The sequence below is a fragment of the Scomber japonicus genome, chromosome 1 (genome assembly GCF_027409825.1).
Source record: "Scomber japonicus isolate fScoJap1 chromosome 1, fScoJap1.pri, whole genome shotgun sequence".
Classification (NCBI taxonomy): domain Eukaryota; kingdom Metazoa; phylum Chordata; class Actinopteri; order Scombriformes; family Scombridae; genus Scomber; species Scomber japonicus.
In genome coordinates this window covers 34,481,741-34,499,683 of record NC_070578.1, presented here as the reverse complement: position 1 = coordinate 34,499,683, position 17,943 = coordinate 34,481,741, and the positions used below count along the sequence as shown (strand labels likewise).

General features: G+C 41.0%; 1 protein-coding gene across 1 annotated transcript in view; it reads left to right on the top strand.

The window, feature by feature from the left end:
• The window catches only part of mpped2a (metallophosphoesterase domain containing 2a), an 83,610-nt gene extending 68,609 nt beyond the window's left edge, over positions 1-15,001 (top strand). Inside the window, exons 5-7 of the mRNA XM_053317219.1 lie at positions 11,893-12,008; positions 13,182-13,295; positions 14,883-15,001. Of these exons, the coding sequence (XP_053173194.1) occupies positions 11,893-12,008; positions 13,182-13,295; positions 14,883-15,001 (349 nt within the window). The remainder of the gene's footprint in view (positions 1-11,892; positions 12,009-13,181; positions 13,296-14,882) is intronic.
• The last annotated feature ends 2,942 nt before the right edge of the window (positions 15,002-17,943 follow it).

Genomic DNA, 17,943 nt, shown 5'->3' with positions numbered 1-17,943 from the left:
GTGATTTACATTTATAAAATATTATTTATTTAACCAGATTGAATCTCATAGAATATTATATAATACGAAGGCTTAAAGATCTAAGAGAAAGCTATAAAGCAACCATCAGATAAAATAAGGTAAAGAAATCATTTCCCAGAGTTCATGAGAGCTTTGAATTGAGTCTGAGATACAATTTTCTTTAATTTAATATAAGTGTTTAGAGCAGAAGACATGAAAGATGTCTCTCTCCTCTCCATCTTTAGGTTAAGGACAGATGGCAGATACGCGTCTTGTGAAGATGACGAAGTTAAATCATCAACTTGAATGATGAACGATTAATAAAATATGAAGAATATTGTGAATTATTTTATTGTTGAGTCATTAATCGCTGAGTCGTTGCCAGGTTAACCTTCCCAAAAAAAGTGGAGAGGGGCTTCTCGGATCTCTTTGTGATTTTTAAAATGAACATAACTATTTTTTTTTTATTTCTTGGTTTATATTTTATGGGTGCGTCTCTACAGCTCCTTTTGTACACGGTGCCTTGTGTGTCTTGTTTTTGTCTCTGTTCCGGCTCTTTGTATACAAACCAGTCACACTAACAATGCCAGTTTGCGTCCTTTCCTGTGCCTATTGTTGCCACGGCGTTTCTGTGCCCTTGCTAACATCCACACGTTGTAAGGTCGAGACAATAGCCGCAGACAGAGTGCCATGTATCTGCACTGGCTTGACCCTGTGGCCCTTTCCTGTTGCCTTTAATACTCTCCCCTCCTCCCCTCTCCCCCTTGACCTTTAACCTCTGCAGCAAACACCAGTCGCGGCCTGTCGTGTCGGGACAAGGCAGGGTTCTGCTCCCCGCGCCTTTTGACAGGAGTCTGTGAAAACCTGCTGCTTTCTTTCTCGTAATCCTCTGGAGGAGAGTAATTCCACCCTGCAGAACAAACAAATAGCAGCATAATCAAAGCTGTAATGTCATGCAGCAGCTTGCACCGCGCTTTGTTAATGCTGCTAGTTTAATCTTCATCTGACTGATCAGGAAAGCCAACTAGAGTCATTAGGAACAAAGCTAAGGTAGTGTTATGTTAGAAAGCAGTTTAATATTAGTGATTTATAAAGCATAGGTTGCAGGGATTGGTATGCTAGTGATTTCCTATCAATAATCTGTAAGGCATAATAAAGTGACACATTTTATTGACTTAAATTGAAGCTTTTTAGTGAGACTGAAATGTGAAATGACTCTTAAAGCATGAGTCCTCATTAAGGATAAGGATAAACTTTATTGTCCCTTGCAGGAAATGTGTTGTAGACAGCAGTAAGTAACACAGGGCTGCAAACACACACACATAAAACACCAACTAAGATTGGAACAGAGTCGCCATTATTTGTTAGCTACTTTTTGGCATTGCATGATGGGATACATGGAGTCTAGGGCCCAATTTACACTGGATTTGAGGGGTAGATCATCTTATATATACAGAATATGTACATAAAAAGCACACTTGTGATAAAGACATGTAATGGAGGCTGTGATATTTTACATTTGACCTATATTTAATGTATAAAAAGCATAGCAAGACATTCATTAGTGATGGAGCATTACAGTCATAGACCTTCAATGGACGTCAAATTCACAATATGAAGCCACAACTTGTTTGTTCTGGATGCACAGGCTGCAGCAACCAATTAAAAAAGGAGAAAATCAGAAGACACAGTTATAAAGTTTCATTTATGCACATTTTGTAAGTAGCTAAAGAAAGAAAGATGTGTCCTAAAGGGAGGTAATTGTGATTTTGTTATTTTTTAAAAACCATCACAAGAAGAAGAAAGTGATGGTCCAACCACAACCATGTCATTGATCTCTATATCGGTATCAACAACCGCTCCGACCTCCAGCGGGTCTTTGAAAATATAAGGATTCAAATCTGTAAGAAGCTTTTTTTGCTTTTATCTACATCAGAAAGTTATGCATGTATCAGTGCACATGTCTAGAAGAGCGGAGATGAGGTTCAAAAGAGAGAAATTCTGCAGGAATTCAGGGAAGGAAGGCTAACGGGGGTGAATTCATGTCAAAGCATCTCAGTTTGGGGTTTGTTTGGCTTATTGTTTTATTCCTCTTTCTATTAAAATTCAGTTTGTGGTTGAAAAGTAGGAAACCTTCAGCGTCTGCCCTGAAATGGCAAAATGACTGTGAGAGGCCAAAACACACAATGGTCCCTTTTAATCATTTCCTTTCATCCCATATCTGTTCTCAGTATTGTATGTCATAAATGAAAGTTTGACATGTTCAAACAGCTTTTTCAATTTTTTTTTAATTTTTTTTTTTTTTTTTTTTTTTTTTCAATTAAGTTGCAGACCTGGAGCGGTAGTCTTTGTGCTGAGGAAGAAAAGCAGTAAGAGGGTACAGCTTTGAAACAGCCTCAAAGACACACCTGTGTAACGAAGTGCGTCTATTCGATTTTCAGATCACCTTGTTCCTGTTTTAAAATGAGTAGAGAAAAGGCTGCAGCCCTGGTTCTTGGAGCGGAGCTGGGAAATGAAACCTTGTCTGTCAGTTATTGTCACAGAGGAAAGCTCACTTATTTCCCAGATATATTATCCTCCTGGCCTCCCTTCACTCTGCTCTGCCTCCCCTGTTCCACATTGTTCTCCAGGATCAAGTTCATAAAGGTTGGGGCTGGAGGAGGGTAATGGGACTCTTGTCCCTGTGTCTCAGGGCAGGTTGAATAGGTCTCGGCCCCTGCCCCCAGCCCCCACAGAGGCTCCCTGAATAGTACCCAGATTCTCCCTCTCTTTATTAGTCTGGTCTCTGGTTTCTGCAGACCTGCCCAGCATCCTGACAGATCCATATTTCAAAGTGTTTAGATTCCATGTTCACATGTAGACACATCCGTGTTCCCATAACACCTCCCTGCTCCTCCTAAATCCCACCTGCCACATCCACAGGAAGAGAGACACACCAGGAACGGAGCAGTTTAGTGCCACGGAGACCTCGACTAGCCTTCAGACATACATCATTCATCCTGTTGGCATAAAAACAACATATCAATTATCAGTGATTCTCTCTCAGCTTTACGCAGCTTTATAGTGAGTTTCAGCTCATTATTTAACCGTCTAGCTGCTATTTTATCATTTTGGTTCCCTCTCAGTGCTCTCACAGTGTTGTTTTCAGCTGTTTTTATAGAAGAAGCTCTAAAAAGCCCACTGTACTCTACCTGCTCAGCAACAAATGGTAAACATGGTATTAGACATGTGAGGCTCTGATAAAAGTATCACAAGTTTTAAAAAGAACACCTCTAACAGTATGTTGGCCTACATTTGTTTTTAGAATAAACACAAACATGTGACGCCTTTAAAATTAGTCGTTGGTGTTGTGATAAAGATGCTGTCTTTAAAAATAAACCCAAGACTACATTTTGAACTGTGAATTTCACATGTGAGACTCCATATGTTAAATAGAGATGAAACAACAAGTTAATCAGCAACAATTTTAATATTCATTTTAAGTAGAAATGTCACATATTGTTGCAGTTTGTGGGGCTTTTTTTTTGGTTTAAACACTTTGGTATTATCTTCTCTGCACACAAACACACGTACAGTATAAATATATATATATATTTATATATGCTGCATGCATACTGTAAGTCACGCTCTTCCAGACACACAGATTCAGTTACTGTAGTCTTTGATGGCTTTGATGTCCGTGCTAATCCAGTGTATCTCCGGCTGCAAAGACTGTGTGTGTGTGTGTGTGTGTGTGTGTGTGTGTGTGTGTGTGTGTGTGTGTGTGTGTGTGTGTGTGTGTGTGTGTGTGTGTGTGTGTGTGTGTGTTGCAGTGAGGGGGGGTAGTGGTTAAAAAGGAAGTCTCTTAGATGTAATGATGGCAGGGGATACACTCTGAACCTGCCTGCTCTCATTTGATTTCTAGTTACACTGTTTGGCTCTTGCCCTTTTTGCTTTATTTCTTTCTTTCTTTCCGCCACTCGCTGCCTCTCTGTCTTCACGCTCACTCACACACACACACACACACACACACTCACACACACAGACCTGTATGTAGTGAAGTGCTGGAAGCTGCCGGGTCATCGAGAGCAGCTGTGTTTGCTATGAATCGTCTGCTGGCTGATGCAGCGGTTGTTTTACATTAGCGGCCTGCAGGTCAAACTGCAGCTGGCCGCATCTCAGCGTGTAGACAAACCCTGGGGAAAGTGTGAACGTGTGTGTGTGTGTGTGTGTGTGTGTGTGTGTGTGTATGTTTGTGTTTGTGTGCACCAACCCGTCCCCATGGTTGTAGCCTTTCCTAAGCGGGCTAAGTCTGGTGGCTAACCCTTAGCGCCTCGGCATTTGGCAGCATGGCTGCAGCGAGATTAATCCATTCCACACTCCATCAGTCACTAGGCACAGGTTATTAGTGCTGGGGCAGAGCAGAGCACATACACACACACTCACACACACACACACACACACACTTACACACACATACGGCCCCTTCACCCTTGTGACTTCGCCTTCTACCTCGTCCCCAAAGTTTGTAAAGGTGGCCTTGGTGTTGAGAGGCCATTTGTCAAAACCCAGCCAGAGTCTCCACTTGGCTCCTTTTAATAAGGCTACCTGGGCTCTGGGATTACACACACACACACACACACATTAACACACACACACATATTAACACACACACACATATATATACTAACACACGTGCACACACAGGGCATGCACTCTGCTTTGCACATACTCATACAGCTCTGAATGTCAGGTGGTGCGTCCCGCGGGGCTTATAAAAGTCCCATTAACATGGCCCTCCTCATTGGTTCTGACAGGTTGATCAATTAGACCCCTCCCCCCGCTGACCTCGGGGCCGCTCTGACTCAGAGGTCAGACACGATGGATCGCTGGACCTGCACACACACACACACACACACACACTCACTCCCTCTTTCTCTCTCTCTCGTTATCTCTGAGCCGGTCACGGTGCAGCTTGTTCGTCCCGTCGTGTGTTCAGCGCTGGGCTGATATCCCAGGGTGCAGCTGTTCTCTGGCTTTTAGCTGGAGGATCATACTTTACCTGAGACATGTTTCGATCTTATCTCACAACCAAAACACACACACACACATACACACAGACACACAAAGTGCTCTGTCTGTAATGCGGGGTGTTGAGAGAGAGCTGAAAGCTGAAATGAAAATAGAACTTTTGGGTTTTTTCCCCCGAACGAAGAAAATCTGACAAAAAATGCAAATGACTAAACATCCAGCCTTGAAACATAACCAAACACAACACCATAACCAGTGTTGTGTGATTCAATAGATATGGATTATAGATTGGGTTTTTTTGATATTTCTGTTTTTAGCACCTTTAAAAAAAAACACAGTTGTAGGTTAAACATCACATCTGGATCAGAGGTGAGTTAAGAGGCTGCAGTTAGTTTGTAATAACAGCAGGACGGAGGCTGAAGAAGGCAGTTTCACTCCAACTTGGAATCAACCAAGATAGAAAACTATTGTATAGACACTTTATTTACAGAAAGCAAAAGTACCAACCAATGATGAAAATCTTAAGGAAGTATAACTTTAAAATCATGAAGGTTTCAGCTTCTAATAGTACATGCTTCAGTGGGTGTCAGTCTGGAAAATAAACCTGAGGAACATTTCTAGCTTCTGAGTTACAGAAGCTAGAAATAGACCTGACATCAGGACTTCAGCCCTTTGTTCTTACTTTTATACAGTCCTACTTGAGGGTAAATCCAGTTTTAGTGATGAGATTAAGTTAAATGGGTGTTTTTGGGTCTGGGTCGTAGAAGATGGAAAATAAACCTGAGGAACATGTTTGATCTGCTCAGAAAGAACAAAAAGAGAAATGCTGAATGAGAGATTGCATTGAGTTACAGAAGCTAGAAGATGACCAGACATCAGGACTTCAGCCTTTTGTTCTTACTTTTACTGATGAGATTAAGTTAAATGGGTGTTTTTGGTTATTTCTGGGTCTTATTTTCATACTTCCGCCTCTCATTCCTGTTGAGTAATAGCACTGCTTCATTACTGACATTTGGTTGCATTGAGTTACAGCTGAAATATCTCTGAGTATCTCACTGAGAGATTATTACCAACATTTCCTCCAGAGATATTAGCATGCTGCTGTGAAAGAGTTGGCCGAACCCCACCGCGATCGAGCCCCGAGACCCCTTAATCTAAACCCAACATGTCTCACAGTCGTATTGTATTCTGGTCTATTTCCTGCCGCTCTGACTGAGGAAATTGTTCTGCGCGGCTCGCCTACGATAAATATCTTCTTATCTGATGATTGAACATGAAGAAGCCTCTCGTCTGAAAATTGACACTAAACCTGTAGTGTACAAGTTTTATTTCATTTATTCTTTTTTCTCTAGTGGAAATATCTGAAGATTGCATCACATTTTCTGTCATTACTTAGTTATAGCGTCGTCAAATTCCCTTAAAATTCACCAATTTCATTCAATAACAGTCTCTAAAGGATCAATCTGTATATTTTTGGCACCCCTTGATCTTTAAATTTGTGCCTGCATGAAGCCAAATGTCTAGTTTTACTCAAGAAACATAAAATGTGACAGGCAGACCGTCATGAAGCACGTTCATCCTTCTGAGCAGATTAACATTTTAATCAGCCTTCGCTGTCACACCACCACGGGACAAAATTAACATTTATGTTACCGGTAAGGCTTTAGAGTCGAACCTTGACTATGTTCAATTGTGAGGAATTAAATCATCAGCATATAATTGAATCTGTCTCAATAAATGAACATAACAATGTCTCAGGGACTTCAATAAGGCTTCTGAAGGCTTGAAGGTTAGGGTTCAAGTTTTGGGCTCAGGGAATGAATGCAGTCATTAGAGGACGTTCGCTGCTGTAGATACACAAACACACACACACACACACACACACACACACACGCGTTTAGAAGCCTGAGTGTTTGTTGTTGGATTTGTACTGCTGCGTCTCTGCTGCAGAAAAGGACAGCAGAGGTCTCATCTGTGTTTTGAATGAGACACAACAATAGTTGGCTGAGAGTCTGCGCTGTACCTGTGTTTGGTAAACAGTCGGCTCTGCACAGGGTAAATGGAGGTTTGTGTGTGTGTGTGTGTGTGTGTGTGTGTGTGTGTGTGTTTGATGAAAGAGGTTGACCTGAGTTTGTTAAGCAGGAGGAGGAGGAAGAAAAAAAGCATTTTCTGAGGCCAGCAACTGAATAAACAGCAGGTCAGGCGGAGGAGAAAGAAAACGATTGAAAATCTTTAACCCCGAGAGCAGTTTAAGATCATTATTATTTAATTCTTCAATAAAAAATATCTTGACTAGAAAAATACACACATGAGAGAAGAGGTGAAACTGCATTTGTTCTCCATGAAGACACGGAGTCAGATGGTTCATGAACGCCACAGAAGCTAATGGGGGCGGGGGGCGGGGGGGGGGGGGGTTACGTAACTGCCAGGTGTGATGAGACCACGTTAAACAAAAATACATACACGCTGCAGGATGATGCGTTCAGAGGACTGATAAAAACCTGATCATGTGCAGAATCTGATCAGTTAGCCCCACAGCAATTGATTATCATCATTTTCTATCGATAGGATAGAATATTGATCTAATTTAAGCTCTGTTGTCTTTAATTTCCTTTTAATTTTGAAAGATTTTTGAAGCAGATTTTGGTAAATTAGTAACACAGCTAGAGATACAACTAATGATTATTCAATTTGTTGATTAATTGGTTGCTTGGTGGATAAAAATGGTGAAAAGGTTTGCTCAGTTTCCCCGAGCGACGTCTTCCAATGTGTTGTTTAGTCCTAACCAGCAGCAGCATAAAAAAGACTTAAAACCATCATTTTAAATCGTTACAGCTCCGAACGCATGCAAAATAATTCGAGGGTGAGTGACGCAAAAACATCAGAGATCCTTTTTGTCTGTAACAGCTGATCGGACGAGGTGTAAAATATCAGTTAAAATGATCCATTAAGTGAGGGAGGAGCTAGATTAAAAGGTGGAATGAGATGAGTGTGTGTGTGTGTGTGTCTGTGTGCGTGCATGTGTGTGGTATCATAGCACTGTCGAGGGACCCGGTTTAGAGGAGCTCGGGGGAGCAGAGGGGTTAAGAGCGGTGTCACGCCCAGAGAGACGCGGCGCGGCCGTCCTAATGATGTCCACCAGCCTAATTGAATATTGACGTTCTGCACAGGAGGCCTAAATGGCTTCTGTCTGCCTCACCTCCGCCACCGCCGCCGGCCCAAGGGCTGCACATTTTTAACCTGTTTCCATCGTTTTGATTCCTAAAGGGGAGGGGGGGCGCGATCGTTAAATGTCCCCGTTACCATGGTTACCGCCCTTTTTGTTCCCATGTGTGATGGGTTGTTTCGTTTGATGTGTGCTCGTAGGGGGAACGACTGATGTCTGATTCTTCCTCAGCAAGTTCTCTTGTTGATGACTTTCCTCCCTGAACATTATCGCCTCTATTTTTTTCTGGAGTCAGCACAATAATCCCCCCCGCCCCCCCCCCCCCCGCCCCCCCAAAAAAAAGGAGTCTTCCTTGTCGTTTTTACCATACAACTCCTCTCTCTCTCTCTCTCTCTCTTTTTCTTTCTTTCTTTTTCCTTCCCCGATCGTCACCTCCTTCCTAGTCTCGTCTCTCCATCATTTCACTTCTTTGCCTTTTCTCTTTTTTTTTTTTTAATTCCTGCGACATCGTTTTACTTCCCACTGCGCCTGTACCTCCAGACGCTTCTCCTTTGTTGCCACGGCGACGCGCTCCAGATGGCGAGTGTCAAGGCAAAGACTGGGCTCCCGAATGTTGTCTGATCACAGCACGCACACACACACACACACACACACATTGGTCTACACACACACACACACACACACACACACACACACATTGGTCTACATACACACACACTCGCACTGAGAGCAGACTGAGACACTGGCAGCAGTACATTCTGTTCAACACTCACATCCCACTCAGATGCTGGTGGACGTGCACTCTGTCCGCAACTCACACACACACACACACACACACACACACAGAGAGAGAGAGCCCGTACAGTATAATAAAAACCTGTGTCACATCCACACAGGAAACAATCTCTCCTTTATGTGACTTGGATGTCATTAATCTTGGCGGAGGTTAACAAATGCACTTGCGTGGAAGGTATATTTCATAGGCAGGCAGACGACAATGGGGGCCATTGTGGCGTCGAGGCTGCAGCACCCGCTCTGCATTCAGTCAGGACCCTGTTTTTTTTTTGTTTTTTTTGGTCCGCTCCGGATCCATGGCTCATGTCAGAGTGGTATGGGGGTCATGTTTCATCCCCACTGCTACCCAGATGAATGTGAAAACATGTGAAAACACGGAGCGAATTCAACGTTCCAGCTGTTTGTTTATTTTTGCTACAAGAGACCACGATTTATTTTTATTTTTTTCTTGAATCAAAGAGAGGTGGGGGTGGGGTGTAAAAGCGTTCAGCCATTTCTCAAAGTTTGGCCTTGTCACTATTAGTCAAAAGCAAAGCCAGGCGAATACCGAGCCGCACGGTCCAGCTCTGTCCTGATTCACCGCTTTCTAAGTTACTCCACATCACAGCCGCCGCCGCCGCCGCCGCACTATTTCCATCCGAGAAGTGGCCAGTCCTTCCCCAGTAATCCATTAGACTTCCATTAGCTCCGATTTGTGTGATTAGTTCTAATTAATCAGTTCAGTCTGTGGCCTTCACTCCCCCGCGCGCTCCTCATATTTCATTTTTAACCTCATTTCTCAGCTCTCCACCGAGCGAGATGAACGAGCGGGGCGAGCCAGCAAAGCGCGAGAGAATCAAAAGAGCGAGCTTCAGGTCGGCCCCGTCAGCTGCTCTTTGTGTCCGATTGCACTAAAAAACACTCAATACTGTTACCAGAGCTCAGACTTGCTTTATAATGCACTTTTTCTCTCACAGTGTGTCTTATTTGCAGCAGAGGAAGTTTTTAAAAACCTTTTTTCGAGCCTCCTCGGGTCCTGGTTAGCCTTACTCGGCCCTCCTGTGTAACAGCGAGTATTGATTAGAGCCGGAGCGCCCATCCCTCACTTGTAACAAAGCCTATTGATGATCGTGGAGCACTGATTTCCCCCACGGTCAAATACTATACACAGCAGCACCATCGCTAAGTGACTGGAGGCTGCTCCGACTGTCCCAGAGTAACCCAGGAGCCCAAATCACCGTTTCATCATCAACGACGCTCGGCCGCAAACCTCAAATTAGAATTAAAAGATTTTTTTTTTCCTTTTTTTCTTTTTCGGTGGGTGTGTTGCAGCAGTTCAGCGTATATACTGAGGTATTATGTGATAATAATCTATCTTCCTTTCCTCTGTTGTCAGCCTTCTACTGCCATTACCACTATTGTGATAAATGAAGGCTCAATTTATCAACCAGCCTCTACTCAATTTCTTTTTCTCCCCTCAGTTTCCCCGCCCCCGCTGCTATATCTAACCTCTGCACGCTTCGCTTTATTTCTTCATCTGTTTTCACCCCCCCCTCACCACCACCACCTCCTCCATCCATCCATCCATCCATCCATCCTTCTTTCCCACTCAGCCAGATCGAGGCTTTCTTTGTGTCTGCTGGGGAAGGTTGAGATGCTGCCTGTCACCCCGGAGCTGCACACTCCGATCCAGGCTGCCGGAGGTGGCCCGGCTGCTGTCAATCAATCTGTAGCCCGGGTAGCAGAGGGGATGAGGGGGGTGGAGGGGGGTTGACACATGACGGGGCTCCCTACTGTTTAGAAATCCGCTCCCTTTTTCATTGATTTTTTTTTTTTTTTTTGACTTCAAAAATGAATCAAACTTGATTGAGACTCTTTTTTGAATTTCAAGTTTCTCTCTCCTGGTGCATCAAATCAAGGGCTCCCATTTACAAATGTATAGCTCAGGTTTCATTTATTTGAAGCTGACAGAAGAAAGAAACGACTTAATTGAAGTTTGAAAAGTAAAACTTAAACATGTTTAAATGCAATTAAACAGTTTTTGCACAGATGGATGAAAAGTCTAAACCTCTGTATGAACAAAAGACTTGTTCTTTTTTCATTTCAGCGTGCAGCCAGAGCTGGAACGATGCGTCAACCAATAGAAAATTAATGGATAACTATTTTGAGTTATTTTTCAAGCAAAATCTCACCTACTGATTTGCAGCTTTTCTTCATCTTATGTGATAGTAAATTCATATAATTTGATGATTTTGGACTGTTGATTAGATTAAAAACAAACTCTGAAGATGATACATTGAGAGTATTACTGGTATTTTTCACTTTTTGACATTATACACAGAACTAGTATTGATTTTTCAATTAATAGAGCAAATTTTACACATTAATAAGTAGTGAAGATAATCCTTAGTTGCAGCTCTATCCCCTTTATAGTATTTATTCATATCACATTTGTTTTTTTTATCATCTAGTTGTTGATGTAAAAACTACAAAGAAACAACAACTTGTAAACTCTATTAAACTCCTGACTAATCCAAAGCAAGTAAATGACAGACTGCAACTTGTGCAGCTGCTCCATAGTAAACACCATCAGCTCAGTGTGGTTCACATCGTGTGTGCGTACATATTTTTTGTTACTAATTCCAAACTCAGCATCCTGTTGGCTCCTAAACATGCATCATCGTCTCTCATGAAGAAGCACTTTTAAAAAGACAAAAATCAAGATAAAACCCATGAAAGCAAGATTATTTTTTTAACCTGCTGCAGCTTTTAATAAAACATTTAAAAATCCAGTAATGTGGATTTTGGAGTGATTTCAGTTTTATGGAGGAGTAATCACGGTGGAATTTGTCTCTAGAGCAAATGTTAATGTGATTTCTCTCTCTCTCTCTCTCTCTCTCTCTCTCTCTCTCTCTCTCTCTCTCTCTCTCCGGTCTCTGCAGGACTCCGTGGTTTAACGGCTGGGGGTTCAACCTGCCTCGGGGTCAGTCTCTGCTGGATAAATGGAACCTCGTCCCCGAAGGCATCGACATCCTGATGACCCACGGACCTCCGCTCGGTGAGTCCAATTAACCAATCACAGCTCCCTCATCACCATACCTAATTAGGTTATACCACATTATTTAAAAAAAATCTGTGTGAAGGTACTGGAGGCGTCGTAGCAGGCCATGAAGGTGTGTGTGTGTGTGTGTGTGTGTGTCTACGTTATAATGAAGTACAAACACTTTCAATCTAACCCCAACAGTATTAGGACCCTGAACGCATCGTGATTCAATATTTGTGTGTTTGTTCATGAAAAAGAAAATGTATATTGTTTGGTTTTAGACTGATTTTACTTTCCCTTCTGGTTGTTTTTTCCCCCAGTTGTTTTGTGTGTTTGTTTTTTTTTTTGGAAGGGGGGCGGAGGGGGGTTTGGGGGTTTGCGCTCTCCATCTGGCTTTATTGAGTGATTTCCTTCTTTCTCGCCTACGGAGGGTTGCTGCTGCGGCCGTTTGATTGCATGGAAACTCGATTTTGCACCAGTGTGACAGACGCTGCAAACGAGGAGAGAGACCATGGGAGAGCAGAGCAGAGCTTGGTGGTGGGGGGAGGGGGCGGCGGCTCAGAGTGTATGTATGTATGTGTTGTAGGGTAGCTCTCGAAAACTGGAGGAGAATCAGAAAAAAGAAAAATCAGGGCTGCAAGACTGTGCAAGAAATATCAAGAACAGGTTTCAGTCACATTCATAATGCATTAGACCAAAATATCTGCCGCAGCGTGTTTTGATTGATGAACAGTTACTCCTCCTCCTCCTCCTCTTTCTCCTCCTCCTCCTCCTGCAGCAGGTGTAAGAAAAAAAAACCCAGTTTGACGCCCTCAGTTTTATTTATAAAGCCTGAAGAATCAGGATTTTATTCGAATCAGATCCAATGAGAAGAATTTAAATCAAAATGGCTAAAATTAACCAACAAAGCAAACTTAATGTGTGTTTCCATGTAAAAATGCATTAAAGGCGCCTTATTACAATAACTAAACTTCACAAAATAAAATATGTTCAGAATTTTGCTCTTAAAGCTGAAGTTCGTCAAATTTCAGCTTCACACTTTTACATTATAGATAATCTGTGAGGTTTAAATTCAAAGCTCATTATTGATCCAACATGATGATAAAACTGATAAACCTCATTAACTGACTCAGACTAATTTAAAAATAACTCATCTGTGTGTGTGTGTGTGTGTCTCTGTGTTTGTAGGTTTTCGAGACTGGGTTCCTAAAGAGCTGCAGAGGGTCGGCTGCGTGGAGCTGCTCAACACGGTCCAGAAGAGGGTGCGACCCAAACTTCACGCCTTTGGAGGCATTCACGAAGGTACGCTTCAGACTTCAGTCAGTCTTTTCAAACCTATGAGCAGTTTTCCTTTTTAATACCTTTTTAAACCCGTTGAGGCCAATCAGACATGTTCTTCCTCCTTCCACTATCTTTAAGTATAAATATTTAAAAGGATTCGTGACCAATAAAGGAGTCATTTCTGTATGAAGATTGAATATACATGTTGTTTTATCTCTAAAATATAAATTGTTCCCTCATATTAGTAAGGCTGGGTATCAGTACTCAATACCTTTTTTAAGGTATCGACCGCAATAAATCAATACCAAGTAGTATCCAAATATCTTCCATCAGACGATACCTGTAATCGATCCTTTTTGCACCCAAAGCTAGAAAATATGACTAATTGTTCAGACTTGCTCACAGCCAATCAATGCAAGCATTCTTCGATTTAATGCGACATGTGATCGACCCACTGTATATAACAAATATTAACAATTTGAAGACTTTCCGAATGCATTTGTGTGAGGATCAAATCATTTAGATGTGGACGAGTGGTGACATTTAAGGCAATTTAATGCTTCTATTCACATGATGGGTGTCAAATGAGGTAAGACTGCTCTATTCATCGAAATTTGATCGTGATTATGATTTAGGGGCGATTTCAAAACGAATAAAATCGAGGGGAAACAATTTTTTATAATAATGAGATATCGCTCAATAACAACGGTTTTATTTTGAAAAGCTTAGACAGGAAGCCGCTACAGCTCTGTTAGTTTGACAGAAGCTGAAACACGCGGTGAAATATTTTAACTGTAAATAAAAGTGCAGAGTTTCCAGTCTGCGTCAGACGATGCTGAGTTTACTGACTAATTATTAAAAACCAGGAAGTGATGTGTGAACTATCATCATTGGAACTCGCTCAGCACTAATATCTCTGCACTCTGTGTGTTGCGTTAAGCGGTAGATAAAAGGCTGCTGCTGGGAGAGAAAATGAATTAAGCTGAATGGACAAGAAATATCCAATAAAGTTTAAAAAAATTGTGATTTCAATTTTGAATCAGTATCACTTTAACGGTACTTGGATTGGTGCTGGTATTGTAGTTTATACTCAGCCCTACATACTAGTAATCTAGTCATTTAATCACTTCAGATTAAGTAATTTGTCACATTGGATTATTGTGCATTCATCTGTAGGCATGAAGCACTTAAAAACCTTTCAAATGTTTTATTTATGTGTTTTATTACTCTGTTGACTGCAGTATTATCAGAGGTGAGTGTTGGATCGAAAAACATCTCGTCACATAAAATAGTTATATAGAGATATCAGGATTTTATCGCCAAAATCTGATGTATATCTTTTGTGTTTAAGCCCAAAAATGTTAAATTAAAGTGTCTTTAAAAGCAGTTAGTTCTTAGTGTGGAGTGGAGAAAATGGAAAGGAGGTGATAAATGAACACTATTACTTTGTGGGAAATTATTTAAGTGAAGTCAAGGGTATGACTCACCAAACTGAAGGAACAATATAAATAAGTTGAGCACAATAATCTATCAAAAAACTTTCCTCCTGACTCCACAGTTAGTAGATATTGACGTTGAGGTAATTCTATGTGTGTTCTTCTTCTTCAGGTTACGGGATTATGACAGACGGCTACACGACGTTCATCAACGCGTCGACCTGCACCGTCAGCTTCCAGCCCACCAACCCCCCCATTGTGTTCGACCTGCCCAACCCCTCCAGCTCCTGAGACCAGAGGACGCAGGGGAGAAAGGGCAGCAGGGGGAGGGGGGGGGGGGGGGGCAGGATAAACTACTTTTTTTCTATAAATATGTCGAGTTAAAAAAAGAAGAAAAAAAAGAGAAAAAAAAAATTCTAAGTGTTTCTTTGCAAAACTTTTGGTCTTCTCCAAGCTGTTGTTGAGATTGAGAAGATTTGGAGTCGTGGGGGGGGGGTTTCAAGGGGGGGGGTTGAGTTTGTTTGGTGGGGGTTAAAGGAGAATACCGGTGGTGTATTATTGTTTTTTTTTTAAAGTTTGTGCCAATAATGCTGGTTTCCCTCTCAGAGTTTTTGTTTTTTTCTGTAATCAATCAGGATATTTGCAGATATCAGGGTTTATTTTCCTCCTGAAGAAGAAGAAAGAAGAAGAAGAAGAAGCCATTATGATGTTTTTCATTCTTGTTCAGTGAGAAGAAACTTTTTTTTTTTCATCTCGCAGAGTTCACCGTTTTCATGTTTGAGCTGCTTCTGCTCCAATCACCTGACAGCCACGGGAAGAAATGGAAACCTAAACCTGAAACCCTCACTATTAACGCCACAAAAGTTCACGGTGATGATTTAATATTTTTTTTGGAGAGGGAACATTTAACTCAGATATTATTTAGATGTAAGCTGTTATAATAGATTTTTTTTTCTGTGATCACAACACAAACACAACCAGTCATTTTTTACACTCTTGGCCTCTCTGGGCTTCCGTACATCATTACAACTACATTAGCGGGTCTTTTTTGTCAGCTGACAGACGTTAATTTGGAGAGTTTGTATTTAAAAAAATCACAAAAAGAAACACGGGATAAAGTCTAATTAAACATAGCACACGATGCAACATGAATTTAGGGGAGGGGGGATGTCAAAGTGACACCGGTATTCTCCTTTTTCGGAGGGATTTTGTGGTTAAACAATCTTGCTCTTGATAAATATTGGTCAGATCTGTAAGATAATTGATGCTTTGTGAATTTGTACAATTTCTTTATGTTTGGTTTGCGTTGGCCGGACAATGGATGCCATTGTTTTATGTTGTATCATCTGATATTTTGTGTTTAGGTCTATTTTTTTGTTTTTTGTTTGTTTTCTCGTCAGTTCTTCTTTTCTTATTGGCTGACAGGGACGCTGCCTTAAACTAGCTTTAATGTTCTCAGCTAGAGCCCCACTCTCTGCGAGCTCAGAGAAAAGTCCTTATTTATTACCCATCATCCCCGCAGAACAACACCTGACTAACGCAGGGACAGAAAGCTATCAAATTACAGCCCGAAAAATTTACTTTGTAACATCATGGATTTCTGATCTGATTTGGAAAATGTATGTATAAAATATATATATATTATATATTCATGTTGTAAAACATCTGTACTAAAAGTTGTGTTTGACGAAAAAAAGAAAATGTGGTGCATTTTTTTTTTCTGTATGCACCTGTATGATTGACATGTTTCTTTAATGCTCCCATCAGGCGCTCTTTTGAGGTTTCTTTAATGTTTTTTGTATCGACTCTCCCGGTAGGGTAAATGTTTATTTCGGATGAGAGAGGAAAATTTATCAGAGTCACAATCCAACAGGTGCTGTTTGTTCCCAACAACACGCCTGCCTAAACATGGTTAAGTTGTCCTTTAAGTGTAAATCTGATAGTATTTGTGTTTTATTGCTTTTTTTTTCTAATTTTGCACTGTGTGTAAATGCAATCTTGCTAGCACAAAAAAAAATGTTGCCAATAGTTGTCTCAACTTTGCCTCTGTAAATGCTCTTTTCGTGCTCTGTTCCTCTCTCGCTCTTTCTCTGATTGTATCCCTCTTCATGGAAATGTTAGTTCTCTCTTTCAGTTCATTGTGATATATTTAGCTGCCTTTATATGCAAATAAAATTGCAAGATTTTTACTTATGAAGCTCTGTCTTTGTTTTAAATGCTTAATTTTAATCTCTAAAATGTTCCAGTTGGCCTGCAGTGATCTTTAAAGTCCAAGTTTTAGTCTTAATTTAATCAAACTCTGAGTCATTGAGGTCACATGAGAGTCTGGTCCTCAGCACTTTAGACCAAATTCATACAAATTTTATTTCAACCACTTCAGTCTGAGTGTGTGGAAGTTCTCAGAAGTAAAGGCCAGTTGTATTGCGGACAGTACGGAGGCCCAGAGGTGCAAAACACATCTTAAAAAGCAGTTTTTCAGAGGTGAGCAGTGTATGAGAGTTGGATGAAATTTGATCATACTTAGTGATACTGATTGGCTTGTATGTGTTGATAATGTTTTAGTAAATGAACAGAATAGATGGATTCAGGTGTTTGTTTTCAGCTCTAAATTATCAGCCTGTATAAAACGGTAGATAAGAAAAAAAACCATTGAGGCTTGGTTAAAGAAAAACTTGGTCCTGTACTTAGATTTTTTTTATGTCATCAACAAGGCTGTTTTGATTTAAAAAATACATCATATTTTTATGGACCTTGATGTCTGAACCAACTTACAGTAGATGGAAGAAAGAGACGAGTTTTAAAGTAACATTAGTTCTAGTGACTCCATTAGCCTGCACATCTGAGGAGCAGCTGTGAGGGGAAGGACAGAAAGCATTTAATCAATACTGAACAGAAAATAAAGAAATCTGCAGAAAAAGAGTCACAAAGGAAGAAATGTACTCGCAGACATTGTACAAAGGAAGCCAACTGTGAGCAATAGCTTATAGATGTGTTGCCACATAACTTAACATTACTACAGCTACATGATGTAACACTGTACTGTATGTAAAGGACCTCACTTCTCGTTGGCTCTTTTGCAAAGAAAAAGTGGAAACATGTTCTCTCATGCCGTTAAAATAAAGATTACGACCTTAGAAATTAAATTTAGTCCAGTTTTAAAATACAGCTCCATGTTTTTGGGCTGTGCTGTTATTGTTGGGCTGTTCCAATAATAAACTAACAAGGAAAAAGCC